A 24,342-nucleotide genomic window follows, 5' to 3' on the forward strand; every position below is an offset into this window, starting at 1 on the left:
ACTCGCGGTGAACTTGCGATGTGTATCGGCGCAGACGTATTATATAATGGTTGCGGTTATCCAAGTTCCCGCGGATATGCGCATAAGCTGTATTGTCTACCTTTCTTTGTTAAACAGATACGAGGTATAGTATTAGTGGCATTTAGACAGCTTTACCGAGTACATAGGTATAGGTATATGTACTCTGCAGACGCCCCGTAGTTATAAGATCCTTTTATTATAATCGTTTTAATTACGTGGAACTATGTTGCGCGCGAAGTGGGTTATAATTAAATTTGAAAATTACCTAGCTCACGCGCGCGCTCTGAGGTTACGTTGAAATTCTAGACGTACGCGCCGATGAATACGTCATTCCATCAAGACTAGTAATGGAATTAGCTTAGTATTTCTTTTTTTTACGAGTCAACTTTATCAGGTCATCCGCGAATCAGAAATTTAATTACCCTTTAAAAATGTGCGCATGCCAAGGCAAACTTGGCCTTTTTTATATACGTGACCGGTATTATAACGGGGAGATGTCTATCGGACGCCCATATTTCATCAGTGGTAAGTGCGTCAGAACTCGACTGAAAAATTTTTATTTTAATTTTTTTAATTGCTTTAAGATTAGACGCCATTTAACATAAAAATGAAATATTTATTTATTTGTTATTTATAATAACCATATACGAAAGCCCTTAAAAGGCTTTCTAAAGAAGCAAACAAGTTGTTCCTGTACATAGGAATGGTAAAAAACTAAAACTATATTCATGTAGTTACTCGCTTATTATATTTTACAAAAGAATTGTTAATTGTACGATTTTCGTTATACTACTAGATCTCTTATGAAATTTTGTAACCAATATGTTATTTCCTAACTTTCACTTCTTGAGCTATTAGGAATTCAATCAGAGAACGAGTGGAATGATTTATACCGTGTCTATTTCGGAATTAAAGGATATAACTAAAGAAGTAATTGACGCATACGAGTAGGCGGAGAGCATTGTTGATGCAGGGAAGTCAGCTTGTACGATATAAGAAACAGTTTGAAAGAATGCGGCTCGACAAGAGTGAAAAGTTTGTCTCCCTACTCGCGAGCCTGGTCTCCAATTTCATCCTCAAGCTCGCGGCTCACTCGAGGAGATCATTTTTTCATCCACTTCAGCGTGCCGACGACTGCTTTCGAGCAGCGTACAACCATATGCAGGGCATCGGGGGGGGGGGGGGGGGGGGGGGAGAGCGATGCTAAAACTAGTACCGGGAAACCCTTATCCCAAGTTTGAATAGCAGATGTCGCACAATCTCGCGCGCTCGCGAGCGCGGTCGCAATAGCCAAGTTTCAACTACTTACAAAACTAGTGGAAAGCCTCAGACTTTAGTCAGACGGTTTACGCGTCGAACTTGCGAGCGCGGCCTAATTTTCCACCCGCCAATAGATTCGCGCGCAGCTATGATTGTGCGCCAATAATCGCGGATGAATTACTTTAATGTGAAACATGAAGCGGGGTGAACAATTTCTGCGATCGCATTGTACACATATGAATAAGTTCGGATATTACATGTGCTGTTGGTTTTTAATGGCAAAAGTTATGAAATTTTTTTATTATTAATTATTTCAGCAATTTTTATACAGGTGCCGTTAATATGTGTCAACTTCAAACTTCATTATAAATTAGTTATAGTAACGTTGTACTGCAACGACCACGCGCGAGCTTGTATTTTGCATCGAATATATAACCTAGGTTATTAATAAATGCGGTTGTTCAGCGCATGGTCGATGAAACATTTTCGGCAATAATAGAAGGAGAATGGAGCTCTTTTAATTAAAACGGCTCAGCACGTTCTACATAATGTACTGCTCTGATTCGGCTGCTATGATGATTAAGGTTTTAGTATACGCTAGCGGTGAAAACGAAAAAGCAGCGAGTCTAATGACTCCCTAATCTTGAAAAAAAGAGTGGGACTGAATCGGTGCACCTTGATTGCTTAAAAATTGCAGGATATAGATAGGCAAGGAGAAATTAAATCAAAGGTGAATTAAGAGGTTCGGGTACGCCGATCTACATACATAACCTTTAATTTTTTGTTCCATTCTGCAGCAAACGTATACTAAAACCTAACTCATTAACAGCCAAGTTACAATCCATCCACACATCAACAGATTATAGTAAGCGTGAGACAGAATTGATAAAGATCACATAATTAATCAAAGAAATTCACAAAATATATAGATTAAACAAAACTGGTGCATGTCAATAGTTAGACTACACATAATTTAGATTTAAACTTATTTAGAAGGAATACCCGTGACTTTAAAAGCATGGTTGAGTAGAAGCAGCATATACAATTTTTATTAGAAAAAATAAAAATAGAGAGATATATAGATATAGAATCTTCTTCGTAATTAATACTGTAGTTCAGATTGATGAAAATATACCTGTATATTTCTAACCACAACGTCCTTTAGCGTAGTGTCCTCTTTTCAGCATTCATGAGGATATATTATTATACACACCACCGTTGCCTAGTCGAGCTCAAAAGGAGACCGCGCGAGAGCATGTAAGCTCAAAATTCTCCTTACGCCCTTCTCCGAGTTCATTTAAATTTTTAAAATATACCTCCTCAAAAATAAGCCAGTCTCCAGAGAGGAAGAGAGAGAGAGAGAGAGAGAGAGAGAGAGAGCAGCGATACCTTTTGCCGAGCGTCTAAGAGAAGCGAGAAAAAAATTCCTTCTCGGAAAGAGGACTTCCTTGTAAAAAAGTTCATTAGCCTTGTCAAAAAGCCCAGCGGATATAAAACCAGCCTAATGTGCGTGTCGAGATCGCAGAAATTACACGAATTTACATACGACTCGCACAGCAGAGCCCCTAGTTTATGTAAATTTAACAGAATCTATCCCCCAGTAGTCCTACTAAAAAACGCGGATGTTTACCGAACATTTTCAAGCGCGCAGCACGTTTCACTACACACATGATGCGCGGAACAAAAAAAAAAGAAGGTGCTGCAGCAGCACAACGAAAAAAGAGATAATAGCCACATGAGAGAGAGAGAGAGAGAGAGAGGGGGAGAGAGCACAACGAATGCAGAGTGTATGCGGCGCAAAAAAAAGAGAAGCTCGCAGACTGTCAAGGGAGAGAGAGAGAGAGAGAGAGAGAGAGAGAGAGAGAGAGAGAGAGAGAGAGAGAGAGAGAGAGAGTAAAATGCGAGGAAGGATCGGAAGCCCGCCCGTGCACAATAGCTTATTCTTTGCTTTCCGTAAACCTGCTAACAGTCGCGCATGCAAATGCGAGACAAGACGATGGAGCAGCAGCACCTACTGCACCCTCCGGTTGCGTGAAAAAAAGGAGTCGGCGATATATGCAAGTAGGGCGTGTCCAGGCTCTTCTCTATCTGTTCTCTCTCTCGCTCTCTCTCTCTCTCTCGCTCTCTCTCTCTCTCTCTCTCTCTCTCTCTCTCTCTCTCTCTCTCTCTCTCGCTCTCACTCTCGCATGCAACAATGGGGAAACAGTATGCGTGCATGCGCGTCAGCAGAGTAGAGCATTATTTTAAAAGCTCTATATATTTAAGAGACACGCACACCATATATGTGCGGAGCTTTGCGCAGTTTTCTTCATTATGCAGAGCTTCGCGTATATGTCGCCGAAACTGGCGCGCGCGCGCGCGCGAGAATATTGAGTTACTCGCGTATGTATTACTCGGAGGAATAATAGATAGACGTTATGACCCCCGCGTGTATACCGCCGCCGGAGAGAGACTCCTGCTGCGCGCGAGAAAGCTCACATGCAGCAGCAGCAGCTTGATGTTTCGCGAGAGAGAGAGAGAGAGAGAGAGAGAGAGAGAGAGAGAGATCGTTTGATGATTATTATGTAATGCGCTTGGGAGCGAGGCGTGGATTTTTCATGACTCGGCGTCATGACTAAGGAGATTTTTAGGGGCGGCTTATATTTCAATGGATTATTAGGCTATTTTCATTTCTTTTTTTTTAAATAGCTGACGGAAAAATTCTCCGTGATCGATTGAGCCGACAAGTCTGCTCGTTAGTGGACATTATTTTGGTGATATGATTTTATAAGTAAAAATGTTTTCTCTACTGTAATATAGGTAAATCACACGTCAGATTATATTCGAAGGGGGCTGAAGCTGCGAGTCACGTTTAATAAATCTTCCAGCCTCAGAGACGGAATTTTAAAAGCTTTGCGATCGATTTGATTAAAAATAATTTGAATACTGCCATGACGATAATAATGCATTCCAGAGTAATGAAAAATAAATCCTTTGCTAAACAAATTCAATACTTCGTCGAATACAACGACGGCAGATGATAGAGCTATTCCCGAAGCTTTTAGTTACACACTGTATACTACTACAACACGAGAGTGGAGCGGATTGTTGCAAAGTTTTCATATCGATCGCCGCATATCGGATCGATAACTTAACAACGGAACACACACTAACTAAAGCTTTCCATGAACTTCAAAGTTGAAGCAGCTAAACTATATCATTAACTCAAAACTTGCGCAGGTCGTTATATTGGTTTTATCAATAAGTGTATACACATCCTGCACGATGCGATATAGCGAAGGCTAACAATATCCCCGAGCTTGCGCAGAGAGCTTCCAAGTGTTAAGTAATTATATATTAGTTTTTCGTCAACGCGCGGCGATTTGGCAGTTTAATTAAGCGCGCGGAATGGAGGCCATTCGATTTCCGGCATGCCACAGTAATAATTATTCCAATACACCTCAATAATGATTAATGCATATCCTCGAAGATTATTAAGCTAATTAGCCGCCGGCAGAAGATATCAACGCATTAGCAATGTAATTATGCGCATAATAAAAAACAACTTTTAAACTTTTAAGCGATTCGCAGGGACGAAACTTTCCGCGAACCCCCTTCATCCGACTTTGTCCTCGAAAAATATTTAAACATTCAAATGGATGCAGTAGCTCTGAATTTTCAAAGCGAGTGAAAAGCACCGGCTGCGTTACAATAACGATTTCGTTCGACTGTAAAAAACTCATATGAACATAGGCGGGAAACAAACGACTATCAAAAACTGGCCTGTCGATCACATTGACAATCATTTTGTCCGTTAACAAAAAAACAATTTCGACAGACGAAAATTATTAACAATGCACCGACGCATACGTCGAAAGCGCGCAGATTTTTCAATTCTCATCGGATTTCAAATCCACATATGTAACGAGATTCGAAAATGGAAATGTTATATGCAAACGTATAATATGCGACTTAGAGTTATTTTACGCAATGCCAGATATGAGAATCGATTTTGCAATTTACAGAAGGCTACCAGAATTAACTCGTACGCCAAGGAGAAAAGGAGCCCAAAATTAGCAGAACCGCCCCTCGAACTTTCTTCTGTAGCTGCACCACGAAATTAATTCCGAAGAAAAACTCGTCGCGAAAAGAACTCTCTCCATCTCCCCGCGCGCATATAACGTCCGGGGCAGTCTCGAAACTTTGCACTTTGGCGCCTCTCTCTCTCTCTCTCTCCCCGGAAAGCTTCTTCCGCGAAACAAACGAGCCCGCAACATCCCGAGCTATGGAAAACCGCGATTACCCATATTTACACACACACACACACACACACACACCCGCAGAGATACGCGCGTCTGCATATTCATGTACGTGAGAGGGATCAGCTCCAGACGCGCTCGAGACTACAACTGCGCGCGCTATAATTGGGTCAGTCATTAGCAGTTCTCCCCCTCTTCAGACGTATAAGACTGGCCATACACACCTAGCCGTGCACAATGGCATCCATACACGCGGCAGAGGTGTCCCATCGAAATTTGCGGCGCGCGACGGACGGGGCTCCGAAATAGCCCCGCTCGAAAAGCGCTTGTTGAGCGTGCAATTATCGAGACAGGTCCAATCATCGCTTATAACAATGGTATATGTATAGGGAACGCCAGACGCCGAGAACTGCGCGCGAACACGCTGCGGACTGTGTGTGCGTGTGTGAGAGAGAAGATGACGCTCGTCGGCGCAGGGGCCGATCGATCGAATGAATATTTGCACGATTAGCCGAGAGCGCGCGGAACTTTCGACGCGGCGCCGCAGACAGCGGGGATTTCGTTTTAATTAAGCGCCAGCGCGCCGAAACAAAGAATCTGAGAAAAGGGCGCGGCCGCAGTTTCCGCGCCGCCGCCGCCGCCGCTTGATCCCGTTCGCTCTGGCGTTGACATGTTCGATACGAATTCGGGACATCGCCGCGTCTTTTTTTGCGCTTGTTCGCGCGCCCGTCAGCTCGTCGCGTATTTGCATTCATTGCGCTCTCGTCGAGGGCCTTCGAACGCGACGGGGAAAAAAGAGACACGATAGCTCTCTCGTGCCTGTTTTCGGCGGTTTAAGTGATTGGGATCGCGGCCGACGATGTTCTCTTTTTTTTCCACTACCGACGTCGCGTGAATTTTCCGACCTGTCGCGCGCGTGTATCGCGTAATAGGCGTACACGAGCGAAACACACGCAGCCTATAATTTTTTTTCTCCCCCCTACATACCGTCCCGGGGCTGCGGAGACGGATAAAACAAAAAGTCGCATTACATTCCGGCGCGAATGAATAACGCTGAAAGCCGAGCTGAAAGTTGCCAGGAGATTAGTGGGTCAGTTTTTATAGCGCACAAAGCCGGGGGTCACAAATTTTAAATTAAAATTACAGCTCGCCTATTTGATACACGTTAGCCAAATTAATTGTTGAAAGTTCGTGCGTTATGCGCTCTCTCCTGATCTTTTCTTCCTTATTTCAACGCGGAAAAGCCCAGGCTGTGCTGCTGCTGTTGGCATTAAATAACTCAAAACTTTTAAAACGCGAAGGCAGAAATATTTTTTGAATCAGCGCGGACTCTATTCGGCGTCGGGGTATATTATATATAAATGAAAGTAGGAAAAAAATGCCGCGCGAAAAAAGTTCTGATGTATTCTCTCCCCGAGTCCCATAATTTTATTTTGATGCCAGGCCAGCAGCGAGTCGCGGATAAAAATCTCTCAAGGACAAGAAAAGGCAGCAGAGCCGAGGACGCCGCTCGAAGAAAAAGCTCCCGAGGATAGCGGCAGCGTCGCCAGTGGACATAAAAAATGAAAGAAACAGGAAGAAGAGCATGCGCGCGCGAGTGCCTGGGGCGATGAAAAAGTCGTCGTCGTCGTCGTCGTCCGCGGCGGCGTCAGTCGGTCTAGCCAATATTTTACTATCCCCTTGTAGCTACATTATCGACTATCTCTGTTGCATTCATGCGGAAGAGGAAGAGAGAGAGAGAGAGAGAGAGAGAGAGAGAGAGAGAGAGAGAGAGAGAGAGAGAGAGAGAGAGAGAGGAGAACAAAAGTAAAAACTTTAGAGCAGCAGCTCTCGGACCGCAATCGATGGAAAGCCACTGTACTGCGCTGGCGAATCTCCGGATTTTATTTTTCTCCTTATGTGCTCGAAGTGGAGCGAAAAAACACACAGAGGAAAAATTACACAGTTCATGTGTATGTGCCGCGGTAGTGGGTGGATATTTTTATTTATTTATTTTTTTATTCATACGGTGTATGGAATAAAATATTAGCAACTTGTACGAGAAATAATATAAAGCACGAGCAACGCGTATTTCTGCCTCGAGAGATTGAAGAGTCGACTTTTGGCTGCTGGGCTTTACAATTATACACGAGGGAGATAATGGAACAGGCTTAATTATGATTTAAATTTAAAAAATTTGTTTACTCTATATGAATTATTGATTACGGCGAACGATTCAGAAAATGAAAATCATGTATATATTAATAAACGGAACAATATATTCCAATTATCAATGGAACGACCCTCGCGATAGCTGCAAACAATAAACCGACAATATTTCAATAAAATTGACCTCCCCTACTAATAGAGTTCCACGCGTACGGATATTCCTGCAAATAACAAAATACCGAAATATTTTTCAAAATTCACGCGAGCAAAACTTTTGAAGTGGTGCCCATAGGTTTTTACGGAGTTTAACTAGAGCCAAGCAGAAGTGCACTCGTACATTTTGAAGTTAAAACCGCACGTTGCCGTGGTGGGTTGTTGCAGGTGGACTAACCAAGCTTAGCTCATACCAATGGAACAAGAAGAAGATAAGCAGCTCGTAGATCATAGTGACTCACTGCACAAGAAACAAGCTCAGCAGCTGGTATGGAGCAAAGTAAGCTTCCCCCTACTTTAACTACGAACAGTACAACGGAGGTGAGGTCAACATATTCAGAATGATATATTTTCTCTTGAAGGTGTAGTAACGAAACGAACGAGGTCATTATAGCATGAGCGGCCTAAACAGTAGGCTCAGTAAGGCAGTTCTGACATAGGTGGCACACTTCTATGTATGGGGAATTCTACGGGAAAAATACACTTTCTTGACTTCAAAAACAGCGAAAATAGTATATTACGATACATGTGACTTAAACGATTTGAGTCACAAGTATCGTATAATATTTTATAGCATCTGCCTGCCCGCTGCAAGTCCGCTATGTCACAACTATCCGTGACATAAACAGTCCTGCACTGTACCGTGCGGTTAGCGTCAGAGCGTAGCGAGGACGATAAAGCACGGTGCAATAAAGGACTGTTTAGGTCACGGATAGTTGTGACATAGCGGACTTAGGTCACGCAGTGCTATAATAGTACATTACGATACGTGTGACTTAACAGCGGATTTTAGCCACACTGTGCTATACAATTTTTTTATAGCACTGGGTGGCATAAATCCGCATCTTTGTCACGCCTATCCGTGGCATAAATAGTCCATTATTGCACCGTGCTGATCGCCCTCGCTACGCTCGGGCGCTAACTCCACGGTGCGATAATGGACTGTTTAGGCCACGGATAGGCATGACAGCAGATTTATGATAGTCAGTGCTATAAAATAGCGTACGATACTCGTAGCATAAATAGTCCGGTACGGCACAGCGTTTAGCTAATACACGACGGGTGCTAATACACGCCGTGCCGTAATGAACTATTTATGCCACTTGTATCGTAATATACTAGTGCGGTCACACGCCCAGACCACTTATTTTCTAATGGTACATTTTAAATCAATGCAAAACTACGTTCCAACGCTGAAAAACTGAATTCATCGAAAACTATAATAGCCATTGTTCAACGGTGGTAATGATAATCAAATTTTAGAATTTCGATACGACAATGCATCGGCATTAATAAACATACTGCAATCTACGAGCTGTTATACTACTCCCCTTAAAATTGACTTTTCATTTTGAAATACTCCCCGCACAAACGTATACGCGTCCTGGAATGGCTCAAGCCATAAGTTATAAGCCTTCTGTCGTGCTTGCATCAAAGAAATTGCGTTCTCGAGTACATCGTGTCGTTCTATACTATACGTCATGCACTTTGCAAGTTAATACGCGTTCCATCAGAGCAGAATAAAGTGAAGAAACCCTAACCGAGGGCGTGCGCATTTAAGACTCGATGGCAATCCTATTGCACGGATATAGAAGAATCTCGAGAACAAAGAGGAGTCTGAGTTTTCTTTTCCGCATCTCAACAGAAACGATCTATCTCTTCATTTCTCCTAAACTGCCTCTAAAAAAAAAGCACCGTCGAAATCCACTACAAAGCCCTACAATTTCACCGCGCTTAATATCTGTCCTCGAGCTCGGCATGATATTAAACGAATTAATATTTCCCCGGGATACAATAGCTCGAAGGGAAGAAGAAGGCCGTCATTCGTATAATGCCCTGATTTCAAAGACCGACAAGAGCATCTTGGAGAGCCGTATTCGGGCAACAGCTCTCGTATATAGAAACTAAAACGGGGCAAATTGGAGAACGACGACAAGGACAAGACAGTGTACCTCCAAAAAAAATTCGAGCAGCCGCGGTTGAAGCACGTGCACGGCGCCATACACCCAGCGCGCCACTTACCAAATTGAAAACATAAAAGAATGGAATTGTCCGCCCGGTTATCTTAAGACGTTATGAGCTTGCGCGCGCGCGCGTCTTATATATTTTCTTACGAGATTGGCCGAGCGTCGCACAGCCGCAGCATCGACTCTTTGATAAAGTCTTGTAAAAGCAGCTTGCAGATGGGAAACTACTCCGAGGCCGGGATGGCCAAATAGCCTCGGGACTAAATGAAGTTTCTCCTTCGCATGTCTTCTTCTCTCTCTCTTGCGAACACGACCGGCAGCACAGCCCTTCTTTCACTGGGCCATCGGCCATACACAGGACGACGAAGAAACGTGTGCGCCTCGGGCTAGCGGTGGGGAGATTCCGATAATTTAAGCCGCAGACGCCGCGCTGCTCTAAGGTCAATCCCCAAGACGGGGGCTGGTCATTTCATTTACCGCCTTTACTCCCTCGTAGCGCTGGACTATTTTCCATCCTCTCTCTCTCTCTCTCTCTCTCTCTCTCTCTCTCTCTCTCTCTCTCTCTCTCTCTCTCTCTCTCGAATATTAATGCGAGCCACTGCGGCAGCGGCGAGAGGCTGTTCTGTCGCCGCTTTCTTTTTACCCTCGTTTTATTGGCGAACCGTGTAGTCGTCGTTCCCGCGCGTAATCTTTGCCGGAGGCGATTCGTCGACGCGGGGAATCCACTTATTTGACGTTTCCGGAGGAGCGCTGATTTTTTTCCCTTCTTCTTTTCTATATAGCTCTCTTATTATCGACTGAAGGAGGTTCGCCGGCTTAAATTCGAGATCCGTATCGAGGGTCTGCGGAGCTTTCTTTTGTCTTTGACCGGGTGATTTGTCGCGCCGCGCAGACAGCGACGAGAGTTCATATAGTTATTTGGGAAATTCGATATTCAACTATACATGCTACATATTTTCAGCGATCGTCAAAGTTATCGCAACGAATTGATTTCTATCGTTAAGTGAATGCAGCTATCGAAATTACAATACTTATAATAGAATATTTTGAATCATGCATACAGGTACGTATAAACACAAGGCTTTCCATAATCAAGCCGTAGATATTGCACTGCAAACAATTAAACGATGCCTGAATGTGCAAAATTCAATTATTCGACTCGCAAGACACCGAGAGAGTATGCGGTTTCTACCGCCGTCGTTGTGTGGTTACGTTATACTGTATACACAAACTCGGACTGAAGCGCGATATTATGATACGCCACTACGAGGAACTGTCCGAAATATACAAAGTGTTTTTGACCACTTTTTTTATTGTAATGGATAAGCTTAAAAGTGGGAATCGAATGCAGTCATTTTAATGCATTCTTTACTCCTAAAAATTTCCACTCACTGGATAGACTCTAGAGTGCATAATCGGTCCTTTACAAAGGCGATATTGAGTCTTTGCGAAGAGTGATTCAATTTTGTCTCATAAAGGAGTTATTTTGACATACAAACTTAAATTGCTTAGAATAAATTTAAAAAATCATGAACTCCCTGGCAGAAATTCGAATATTTGAAATGGCCTGTAAAAAATGATATGCGGCTATGACAAATAAGTAGCCTACACTGAGAGAAAGATATCATTGCCGTAAACATGTACACACGTTAGGAGCAATGATTGCTAATATATTTGTGTACATCTTACAAATATTCTATACGAAACAAAAACAGTTTGTATGTATACTATAGATTTCTCTAGTACACATACAAAATATACAAAATATTGCGGGAAATATCTGTATGTTAACAGTTAACGTATGAATTTTATGGCTATCGTGCGTAGTGTTGCGTGCAGATGGCGTTTCTCTCGTACCGCCTAACCTCAAAATCCGTCATCCTCTTTCATGCAAAAAATATTCTTGAGGGTTTATTTATTATAAATAATCAACAAATCATTAATAATAGAACGAAAGCAACTGAATATACCTAAGGAAGCATGCAAAGAGCCTTTGGAATGATATAATGTCAAAATTTAAAATTTTGTCTTTCATCGGCTTTTTAGGTCTAAATACCAGATCTGATAGTTCTAGAGATAAAATAATAAGTGTGATTCCAACTGCTTCAGTAGCCTCTGGCATTTCTAAAAAGGTATATGTCAACTAGTTTATCACTATAGTTCAAAAGTTATTGGAAAAATTCAGTAGTGTGTTAAGCATCATATCGTAATCATTCATTTTTCAGATTTGACATTATATCGCTGTAAAGTTACTCAGCAATAATAAAATTCATACAAGTGTGTTTTCTAATAATTTTTAACTGGTTACTTCATAAAGTCTATGAAAAATCGTAAAGAGCAGCCATATGTTAACTATTAACATACAGCTATTTGACATATAACATAGCTACGTTAACTATTAGCATACGTATTATTGGTTCAAATTTAACATGCCTATGTTAACAGTTAACATATATGTTTGCTGCAATGTTATTTTTCTCTCAGTGTAGAATCGGATTGTAATAAACTCTTTTTCCCACATTTTTTGATCATACTAGCAAGATCAATGCGCGCTCCGCTTTATATTAAACATTTTTATAGGTTAGAAACAAACTGTCCCGCCATCTATCTTGTAATCTTATTGGCCAATCGACGACCAATCAGAGAACGAATAGAATGATGATTCCTCTCTTTTTTAGAGTAGGATGAAGATGTTTGCCTTGCAACCTCGAACCAGATGGCACCAGTACGCGCAGCTAGCATTGTCATGGCCGCTGTAGCTATAACATAATTGAATGCATAGCTGTGCGTGCTAGTCTGCTGCGGACTGACACCGAACAAACTGTACACATAAATACCCTACATAAGCAGATTTTCCTACACGATAAAACTCTACACTGATATTTTCTATACGAATATTCCCTACACTTATTTTTTATTATTTTACTACACTGCAAAACTCTACACAACAATAGTTTATACGCTTTTGTATTTATGTGTACAGTTTGTTCGGTGTCCTGCGAATTTTGCAAAACCCAAGTTATTTTTGGAATTCGCAATAAAATTTCATACGTTTTGTACTATTTATATGCCAATTCAAAATTTGTATTGGCTCATATGATACGCATGCGTCTAAGTCAAGGTTATCAAGAAAGTGCCTATAAATATCTTGTAGGTTATAGGTTAACTAAAGTAATATTTCACTCACGACAAACCGTCATTATACTAGTACTAGAGTTTGAAAAAAGCACACGTCGTCGCGCGCTCTAACCTACAAGACATTTAGATTATCTTACTTTGTATGTTAATTGTGTTCTGTAGACAATGTATTTATACGATAGATTCAAATATTTTCACGCAACACAGAACATAATACACGAGAAGAATATCATGAGCTAAATGCGAGGCACAAAGAAATACGCGCACCGCGGCAACCCGCAGCAGCAGCAGCAGCTCTCTAGCTGCTAGCAACGAAGGCGCTCTTATAAAAGCTCTCTCGCAAACGAAGAGAAATAGAGCAGCGAAATTTTGACTTTTATTTCCCACGCGCTCGCGCACGACACTCGGCTGCGCAATCAACGCACAAAAATCATTAACGCGCGGCTCGTGACCGCTATTCCATTGTATTAGGGCCGTTTTAAAAAGCCTCCCTCCCTCTCGCGCGTGCTGCACTTTAAAATATCGCGCGCGCGAGGAGCAAGAGCTTGCGAAGTGGCGCTAAACGTCAGATTTATCGGCGTCGTTATCGTCCGGCGTTAAATCTCAACGTGTCGCATTAAATATCGCAATCGTTAGTGAAATTTATTTCGGCCGGATTAAGCGAGCGCGTTTCATATGCTGCTACGTTCGGCCTGTAAATAAAGCTCCAGCACGTGTGTAGGCTCTGCGAACTTTATTTTTAATGCGTGTATGTAGCTCGACACCGACGGCCTGTAGTGCACACACGCATGCGCGCAGAAATGCACACGAATGTTTGTCTATACTGCCGTTGCGATGCCCCCCGCGAGAGGAGAGATAACGCCACGCCGAAAGCGAGATTCCTTTCATAGAGTGATTTTTCATGCAAGCTCCCTATCTGTTCATGATCGATTTCGCATAACCATCGGGGTATTTATACGGATGACTTAACGATATATGGGCAAGCTTGTTAAACGTAAAGGTTCTCGCGCTTTTGTACACGATGGCTGCGCCCTGTGATCTGATTAATTTAGCTTTGCTATACTGCTGCAGTTTAACGATTTTGCTCGTTATCGATTAATTCGAACGCGCGCATGTATCATCGATGATGCTTGACCGGTGTAAGCGTTCGCGGTTCCATGTGAATTTACTGGCGTACGCACAGAGTTTCTAAGCGCATACGGCTCTTGTACGCATGTATACATACACATTGCTGGTATGCACAGTATGCGGTCTCGGAAATTGGCGATATGGGCAATAGAAATATTTAATATCGTTTTATTTATTTTGGGGGTGCGGATAACATGCATATCAACCTGCGCTAACTAATTTATCTGCAAAAACTTCCGATGATTAAATAGAGCTCGATCAATAAAGCTCTATCCGATTATTTTCGTAGAATATATAATGATGACGATATAGTGTAATTATCAGCTGTTTGGTTTCCTTTAAAATCCAATAAAATTTTGTTGTAGAAATTAAATTTTTTCTGAAAAATCAGGTGATTCATTTAATATGTTTAAACATTAGTTGATATTTTGGTAATGAAAATTTTGTAAAATGATTATTGCACGGCGTTCTATTTTCTATATAAACACCGGTGTATGCTAGAGCAAATCCATATTTTACTAGCATAGTACACAGGCATATATCTAATTTTAGCTTCAAGCCATACCTCCGGCGGCTTCATTCTCTCGCGGCATTATTTACGCACCCTATAAATTTCGTCTACCAATTAGGAAGCATATAGTAAATTATGAATATAAACATTATTGTAATCATTTTCTAAATAGGCCCATTGAATATTTTACGTATGTTAGATATAACTATATATAATATTTAAATCGATATCCCTCGATCGAACCCTGGTAGAAACGTAAGCCAACCCTTTGCCATTAGTAAGCCAATTGGAGTGCGTTGGCCAACGATTTCACAAACGGTTGGGTAAAACTGTACCTTATTTCGACATGGATTTATCAGGTTCATTGGCTTATAAATGACTAATTCGAAAAAATTAGTAAGAATGTTTAATTAATGTAATTACTCATGCTTTATGACTAAGGAATTTTCAAAAGTTTCTAAAATTACAATTTTTTTTTTAAGTTTTCTAAAAAATTTGTTAAAACATAATTTAAAAAAGTTTCCCACCGTTTGTTAACGGTTGGCTTATATCGAGGACAATCGTTGGCTTCCGGGGTTGCCCAATAATTAGTAACCAAGTCATTTCGGTTGGGTTATTTTCTACCAGAGAATTTGCAACAATAATAAAACGCGTTGTAGATATATGTGTGGGCGTATTAATTATTATTTTCTGCATAAAAGGCACGCGTACAAACTTAAACAATTTTAAAAAAAGACAAAAAAGGACCGAGACGAAAATCAACACAATAATACCGCTTTATTTTTCCACATCGAGCTCGCAGAAATACAAATACAGACGTCGACAAACAGAGTCGATCGAGTCAAATACTGGTTTAACTCTGAGTATTATTGCTGACAGCTAAAAATTGTGTTTTCTGCATTACTTGTTATAGAAAAGAGTATAATATTGATGGTAAATATACAAGCGAATTCAACAAAACACGCGATAACATTGATGCTACTGGAAAGCTTCCAAAATGTTTGAAACTCAAGCAATAATTAAGCTTTTAGATTTCATATATAGCTTTGATTTACCTCACACAGTTAAAAAACGGACAACGGTACTCTCCTTAAGAAGCACTCGCGCGTTCCTGCATCAGTATGGAAATTAATTAGTGTATGCAAGTGTAAAAAGGTGTACGTGTAACGAGACCTCGATGACGGAAAGCCGGCCTTGAAATAACGTTAGTCCCGCCCCCGAGGAAAAATAAAAGTCGTCGCGAGTTTCAGAGGCGAACTCGCGTAAAGGTGTAATAATACTGCTGATAGTTGTGTGCGTGTGCGAGTGTGTGTTGAAAGCGCCGTCAACGGGAAAAAGAAGTTGGGAGTGAGAGGGGCCGAGTGAAAGAGAGCAAAAAAAGCGCCAAGAGACGAGACGCAAAACCGCGTGGCGAAAACGATCGATAGCAAACAACTCAGTCCGAGGCCAAAAGCACACTTACATACGTAGAAGCGCGGGGGTGTATTCGTGCACGTATATATGTATGTGGCTGTGAGTGTGTATATACAGGCACGAGGGCAACCCCTGCTGCCAGCCGCGCTTCCTGGTCGCCGCTGCTAGCTGCGACGGATGTTAATACAGCGTATAAACTTCCATCCCTTATTTTGCAAACACGCCGCGCGCGCTGTTCTCTTATTCTACGAGTTTACTTGCTATCTCTCTCTCTCTCTCTCTCTCTCTCTCTCTCTCTCTCTCTCTCTCTCTTTCTCTCTCTCTCTCTCTCTCTCTCTCTCTCTCTCTCTCACGCATTAATTACTGACGAATTCCGTTTGCGTCTGCACTTATCGCCCGAGCAATATTCACGCCTAGTTGCCTTCATCCGTGAAATATCTGAACATTGCAGCGAATATACTGCTACGATCGGCTAGGTATTTACCGGATTCACAAAGCGTGAAATATTTTGAATAAATCATCATTTTGTTTGTTTTTTTCTATTTTGTCGTGAAATTGAGTCGAGGGAGTTCGCGCAGTTTGACTAGGAATGTTTACTGCAAACGAAATGATTTTTGTAAATAGAAGAGGTATTAAATTTGATCAAGGATTTCTTATGGGATTTCACTGTAATATTTCAATTTCCTCGATTTCCCCTTTTAGAAGGGTGGATTTACGACTGAAAGGGGGAGTTTATAAGATCCTTATAAAGCTTGAAATTCCCTTCGACATTTATTCAGTTTTTATTAGTTATGAAAAAGAATAATAATGCAAATAAGTAAAGCTCTGCAGATCTCTGCATTATTAAAACAAAAACAAAATAAATTAAACAAAACAAAAACAAAATAATTTTTTGGGTGCCACCTCGAAGACCGTTAATAGCTGTCAATTTTTTTTTTAATTTATCATTGCATCTATATCAAATTGGACAGATTGCAGAGTTTAGATGTATATGGTAAACTCGTGGATTGAAAAGTGTCGTTACCGACCTCTGTCAATAAAATGAATACATTTTAAAAGCTGTCAATAAAAAAAAACACTGTGCAATGTAAGCGGGTTACACTGTGATTTTATTGTTCAGATTCCCCACGGACCTATATTGATTATGAAATATAGTCTCCTGCAATGTAGTACGTTGTTATCTATACACATCGCACGTATATTTCAATATAACCGAAAATTTGCATCCAAATACGCGAAATCATTCTGAACAGGAATTAGTAATTACTATGAAATATAGGCTGCATTCAAAATTTATTGCTCGTACACAATTCGAATAACAATACTCCTTAATACAAACGTATCTACTGAAACGAATATTGGAATAGAAAATTAATCATTATTGCGCAAATATATATATATATATATATATGTATACGATGAATGTAAAACCCGTAAGTCTTCACTTTCTACCAAATAGACCTAACACCGTATGCATATACGTACGTGTCGCACAAACAAATGCTCGTGAATGATCAATGAAAACGTCGTCGACGTTGGATAAACTAACAAAGTATCAGGGTCTCGAGTTGCGTCAAAGAGACGACATCGCGCCAGTGATCGAAGAGCAAACAAATATCTATATAGGGGATCGAGCGGCGGCATTATGGGTCATCGAGAGGATAGGCCGTCGTCACCGGACACGTTATACCCGGCTGTTTTCTGTAAAAATAACGAGTTTTCGAAAATGCATAAAAGGAAGGGGCCGTTATCAGGGTCGGCACGCACCTATATGTATATAGCCTAGCTTCGCGTTCTAGCTCAACAATAAACCGAACGGTCGAAAGCCATGAAAGACGGTATTCAGTTAGGTATACACGGTCATCTCTCTGAGATGTCGTGCTTCGCTTTTGAGCCGACGGCGCTGATGCGCCATTCTCTAAAAGTTTTACATTCTATATAAAGTATTTGCATATCCATTGTTACCGTTTATCTTTAGCAGTGGAAAATTCTCACCGGCCTGATACCGCAGCAATTCAAACAAAGTGCATGTACAGACCTTAGAAAGTATCATGCGTGTTACGATAAACTAGCTAGCTTTTTAAATTTTTAAAAGAGGATTAAATATTTGCAAGCATGGGGTGACCAACATGTCAATGATTTCTTAGAAATTATAAAGTTTTAACCAACACTAGTAAATCAGTAGTACCAAAATTGCGCCAATGACTATAATTAGAAGCGTTGGATTTTGCAATAAACAGTTTCAAGTGAATAGGTCCACGGACTTTATTTTGATCACAATTTATCGTATAAACCGTCTCGGATGGCAAATATTCAACATTGTTACGATGTTATAATGAAGCGTATATAATTCCAGATTGTATTTTTTCAGCATTTGCTCGTCATGTTATGAATGCATCCTCGAACATTGAAAGCTTCAGTTTTCAATAATTCATGTCGATGTACCGAATACGTCACACAAATATCACGCTTAATTTTTCCATATTTCATTGATAATACTTTTATACTTTCAATTGTTTATTGAACTGGACAGAGTATACAAGTATTAAAAACCTATATACATATGCAGATCTCCCGTGATATAGAGTTGCGAACATTATACATATACACAAAATCGAAGCAATTATTATCCGCAATATTGGAAGGTTTAAGTTAATGCCTCGTGGTAAGGCACGACGTTAAGCATAATTAGTGTGCGAAGCGTTACGGTATTTCGAGAGAATCAATATATGAAGCTTTCTATTAGCGTTATCAACGAAACTGCTCTTATACACCGCCTAGCGCTTGGGATTAACGTGAAAGCGCCAATATTATTAACGAGAGCATAAAAATAAATATGACCCAGCTATGCAAAGTTTATTGTCTTTTATAAGCTTCTTAAAAACATAAATCCAGAATAACGTCGGTTATAGCCTATTTTATAGATTCAATTTTGTGCTTTTGCTTATTTTGCACGCAGTATTTCTGTGGATTTTGAAGCGCCATTATCTTTTACACGGAAAACTGTCGATACATACGTATGACAGTGCAATTCGAAACCGTCGGCGGCATTATGCGACCGCGTTCCTGTCAATTATAATTCCTTATTTTTCTCTAAACATTGCCAGATCACAGCTAGGACTTCGGATTTCCCAAATCGTGGATCAACGTCCTATTTGTACTGTGAAAATGACACGTGTTTGAACAGCGATTAGGGGTAAAATGACGCCTGTCACGGGCTTCCAACGTTAAACGAGTTCCAGTTTGCTCGTGAGGGCTGAGCACGTGTTTGTATGTTCATCGATGTCATTCGCTTTCTCTCTATATACGATAATTCTGTTTTATCTTTTGAAATGTCCGATTTCTTCGCGAACAACCCTTGACTAAAGCAGTCAACTCCAACAGCTCTTTATATACGAAAACGAATGTTTAGTGATTCAATAAGATATTACATGAATTTTTCGCGGGAAAGCAAAATATCTGAAAATAACAAAATTTATCAGTGATCTGCATAAATGGATAATTTATAATTGTATTATGAATTCAGGAAGTTTCCATGTAGCTTGTGCGCACATATTTATCCGTACCAGTGGTTTATAAAAAATTGCAGCAAAGGATTTTTTTCCCAGACACCAACGTCTAATTTTAGCAACAAAAATGTTTGAACCGCTTTTAATACAGCTGGCAGATAATTTTTCAAAAGATTTTTGTCTGCCATGATTGAAAGCACCTACTGGCGTTTTACTCATCGTAATTATTTGACCAATACGTTTTGCAATCAATTTTACACGTCGTTTACATACACGCATTCACATATGCGAGCCGAGTATGCAGCCAAAATATTGACAAAACCGAATTTTCGCCGGATTCGTATTGCAGATAAACTCGCGGTATACGAACGCAGATAAAAAAGAATGCGCGCGCACGAATGTCATATAAAAAAATGGATGCATAAAAAAACGATCGCGAAACCTCGCTGCTGCCACGGCGATCTCGTAATACGATCCGCAATAAATTGTTCAAAATTCAGTCATAATAATTCGCGAAAGTGTGCGCGCCGCGAGCTGCGCCGATAAGATAAAAGAATATGAAGAAGCAGCAGCAGCAGCAGCAGCAGCAGCGCTGGACCATCCCTCAAAGTATTACAAGAATCGAATATAGCCGCGTATTTTATGCTACACCGATGTCGCGGCGCCACCGGGGTGACATCGTCCGCTCTACCACACACACACACACACACGCGCGCACACGCACACACACACAGACACATCTCATATACACGGAAACTGCACGGAGAGGAAAAACCTATACGCGGGATTGATGTATACGCAGCGCACGCGCAAGTTTCATCTCCGTAATATACTTTCGGGAATCTTTTTCATTTGCTCGGGCGCTCTCGCAGCATTTCGTAAAACTGACGCGGGGCTGCGGTGCAGATTGTGAAAAATGAAAATTGAAATCACTGATACGTGAAGCCGGCCGCGTGCGCGAGCTCGGGATTTCGAACGAATTTTCCTCGACAAGTTTCCATGCAACGCCGCGGATGCTTCGGGATCCCGGCTCTACGTATACGTATACGCGCGCGCAAGCTCCATGTGTATAGGCGAAAAATTGTTTGCTAAATTTTGCCTTTGGCCTGGGATTCGTGTACGCAATGTACCCTGCATCCGAAATATGCGCGCGGCATTGTTGCGTTTTTTGCGATTCATTATACGCGGAATCCGTAAAATTTCGTATCACGTGATTTTCCTGACGCGCGGCCGCTTATACTAATGCGATATAAATGCTAAAATAGCTGATTTCGTTTTTCGCTACTCCGGCAATATGCGCTGTAAGTTATTTATTCTTTGTTTGCCAGGATTAAATCGCGCGCGAGGGTGAGCTTTTTTAAAATTACACGCGCGGCTCTGGCCGAAATAAGTTTATAATTTTAAATTAAATTCGCGTTTCGCGACAGCAGAAAGCAGTAGTATGCGCTTAGGGACGAATTAAAAATTAAAACCAGTTTATGTTGAAATACGGATGCAGGACAATGTTGTGAAAATAAATTAAGCTTCGCATTATATGAACGAAGGGTAGACTGTATTCAGAAAAATTCCGTTGTTGAAAGCTTTCGTAAAAAAAGCGCTCGTACCGCTACTGAAGCTAATAGATGCATCAAGCTAAATATAAAGCATGTCACTCGACTGTCGATTATCCCTCTGCGTCTATATTGCCGTGGGTGTGCAGACAATCATTGATTTCTGATACTCTATAATTGTGCGTTCACTGAAGCTAAAATAATTTACACCTCGCATAATTCAGAATTCATCGCTTCATATACACCTAGAGAGGAAACTTAAACGACCTTTTCTCTCACGCATCGACGCGTATCATAAAATAATATCAAACACAGCGCCGAAATCGAGCCTAAAAGGCGTAAAAGAGAGCTTTCGCTCGAAAAATAACGAAAGCTTTATTCCATTGGCGCTCTATGTTGCGGGCGCGCTTGACTTTTCCGCGCGAGAAGTCGTCCTTTGTATAGCATTAGCATAGGCATTCCGGAAGTTAAGTATTACGTATTTCAACTAGTATCGATCGGAGCGCCGTATCGCAAATATAGCTCGCGGAATTATTTACGCTCTCCGCAGTCAATAGCAGTTCGCGCGCGCGAAAAAAACGATCAATCCGAAAATCCTTGAAAAGCATCCCACATCGATCGTGCATTAAGGCGTCTGAAAATATAGCCGCGCAGACAAAAGCCTCTGGAGTGCATAAATATAATGCGTAATACGTCCCCGGCGCGAATTTTCCTGCGAGAAAAAGCGTTATGTATATACGCGGAATTTGCGCGCCGCCGCGGCGCAGAGAGAGAGAGAGAGAGGGAGAGAGAAAAAAATGGCGCGCCACTGGGGAGTCCTTATAGGCGGTGGGGGAGAGCGGCGGCGATAAGTCAAGGAAACGAGCTGCTGCTGCCGCCCGCTTCCGTGAAAGGCACGTATATACACGTCGGCGTGTGTATAGTGCGGGTACGTAAGGTATCAGAAAGAGAGAGACAAGACTCACCTCTTCGGCGAACTCGAAGTCGCCGTCGAACTTGCGCTTGGCGGCGCTGCTCTTGGCGGCGACCGGGGCCAGCGAGTGCTGCAGCAGCAGCAGGCTGAGAAGCCCCAGCCAGGAGACGAGGCTCAGCGAGCGCATGACGTCGGCGAGAGGATGACTGCAGCGGCACACTCGGCGAGTGCCGCGGCACTGCTCGCGCACTGATACTCAGGTATACAAGGCAGGCAGGCGAAGTTGCTGAGCGCGAGGAATGCGTCGACGAGGATCCGCTCTGCGAGTGCTGATGCTGCGACTACGACGCTGCGCTGTTGCCCTCAAGGTTTAACCTCGCGGCGGCTGCACGCAGAGCCGCGTGGGTGTGGAAGGAGCTGCCACGGCGCACTGGATTGATCGGTAAACTGCTGCTCCTCTCTCTTTCTCTCCGTGCAGCGGGATGTGTGTACGCTGTAACAGGAATGTACGGGTGTCGAGTGTTGTTGCGGCTCCTGCTGCGCGCGACGCTATCGAGAGACAATTCGTGACTGAGACTCCTCTCGCGCAGCGTCGCCACCGCCGCCGCTGCTACTTTCTCTCTCTCTCTCTCTCTCTCCTGTCCGTGTGGGAGTGTGTGTCTGTGGCCTGTCCGCCTGTGCGCGTGCAGTCGTCGACTCCGCGCGCCGCGAGAGAGCAGAGCAGGTTCTCGCCGCTCTGCGCGCGCGCACTTCGCTCTGGAATCCCCTACATGTGCACAGGCCACAGTATATAGGTACATATACGCTGCGTCAGTGTATCCGATGCAGCGACGTACTATACTGCTACTACTGCTACTACTTGCTAGTACTACTTAGCTCTGGTATAGATACGGATACGGCGGGGTTGACCGGGCTGGCGATCACGTAGACTAGTAGTAGAGGATTTGTGGATTTGTTTACGCGCGGGAGGGAGGATTGCCGATTCCAATGAAAGTTGCTGTTTTCAACCGGTTGTGCTATCGAGATGAATCGGACTTGCGATACTAGCCGTCGCACTGATACGAGCTGGACGATGAATGAATATACGGTGCGTACTCCGTTGCGGAAATCGGAGCGAATTGCTCTCATTTTTGGACAAATAGCGCATTGGACAGATTGGACTACGACTTACGAGGGGAGAAAATAAGCTGTTTCCGGCGAGGGTGAGGTGTTCAACACGAATTACACGAACCGTGTATTTTGCAACGAAGAGCTCGTAATAGGCCTTCTCTATGCCCGAGGAGCAGGAAAAAATATAAATGAAATCTGTGCGTTCCCGGATGGCACCACCAAAGCCCATTTTTCATGGTTTTCTTCGTCAATTTAAATTCTTTCGAAAAAGCATGAAACTGGCACTTTAAGTGTGTATAAGCCTCAATAATTACGACGTCATTTTGAAACCATTTACTCGTTGGCGTCTAAATATTATCAATGTGGTGAAAATCCGAGAAAAAATGTCTTAAAAATAAAAATAAGATCTCCGTGGCAGTTCTTCGGAAATATTTTTCAACGAATTTCACAAAAACATTCGCAATGGATAATTTTCCCTCTCCAAAATTCAGTCATGAAAAATGGTCTACATTTCATGCGCTTAGTCTAGCTAATAAAAGAATGGGATGCGGCTGCTGTACACGCCTTTTTTCAGCCCCGCCGGCGTAATTCCGTCCAAAGGAGCTTTATACATATACTTGCGGCTGTAAATGCTTTCTAAACTTAATTAAAGCCTTAGAACTTCGTACATTTAATCAGGTTACTGCCTAGCGGAATGAGGAGTGTACCGGCGCTACCGCCTTTTTTTCAAACCTCCCCGTGGCTCGAGTACACGTATAAACGAGTCAGATTTGTGTAATTGGTTTACCGTGGAATATTGTAATATTCTGTGTCTGCGCATTTCGTCGGTCTTAATGAAGAATCGGAAAAACGCTCATAGATATAATAAGAAGACGGCTCGTCAGACATAACTTCATTGTCGATTACACAGATGCTAAATAGAGAAGCATACGAGTCATCGACGACTCCGAAAGCTTCCAGCTTGATTAAGTTACTCGCTATACAGGCCAGACTGCAGCCGAGAGAAAAAAACATTGGAGAAAACCAGACCGCGGAAGAACGATATCACGTACAAGCCCAGCGCGTCTAATCACCTAATTGCCAGCAAGCATCATCGTCATGATCATTATAGACGATGTAATATAATTACCGAGAACAAAACACGTCGACCCGAATTCAAAATAAGAGACAGCGCGGTTGAAAGGGCGGCGCGGGGGCCAGAGAGGTGTGTGTAACTCTCCAAA

The 24,342-nt window shown here is 42.1% G+C and overlaps 1 protein-coding gene across 2 annotated transcripts in view; it reads right to left on the reverse strand.

Annotated features, from left to right (window-relative positions):
* The window catches only part of LOC100120292 (proteoglycan Cow), a 50,579-nt gene extending 27,875 nt beyond the window's left edge, over positions 1–22,704 (reverse strand). For both annotated transcript variants that reach the window (XM_031925699.2, XM_031925698.2), the window contains exon 1: positions 22,062–22,704. In XM_031925699.2, coding sequence (XP_031781559.1) covers positions 22,062–22,196 — 135 coding nt within the window. In that variant the 5' untranslated portion in view covers positions 22,197–22,704. The remainder of the gene's footprint in view (positions 1–22,061) is intronic.
* Positions 22,705–24,342: the final 1,638 nt, after the last annotated feature.

The sequence above is a fragment of the Nasonia vitripennis genome (assembly GCF_009193385.2).
Source record: "Nasonia vitripennis strain AsymCx chromosome 3 unlocalized genomic scaffold, Nvit_psr_1.1 chr3_random0004, whole genome shotgun sequence".
Taxonomy (NCBI): domain Eukaryota; kingdom Metazoa; phylum Arthropoda; class Insecta; order Hymenoptera; family Pteromalidae; genus Nasonia; species Nasonia vitripennis.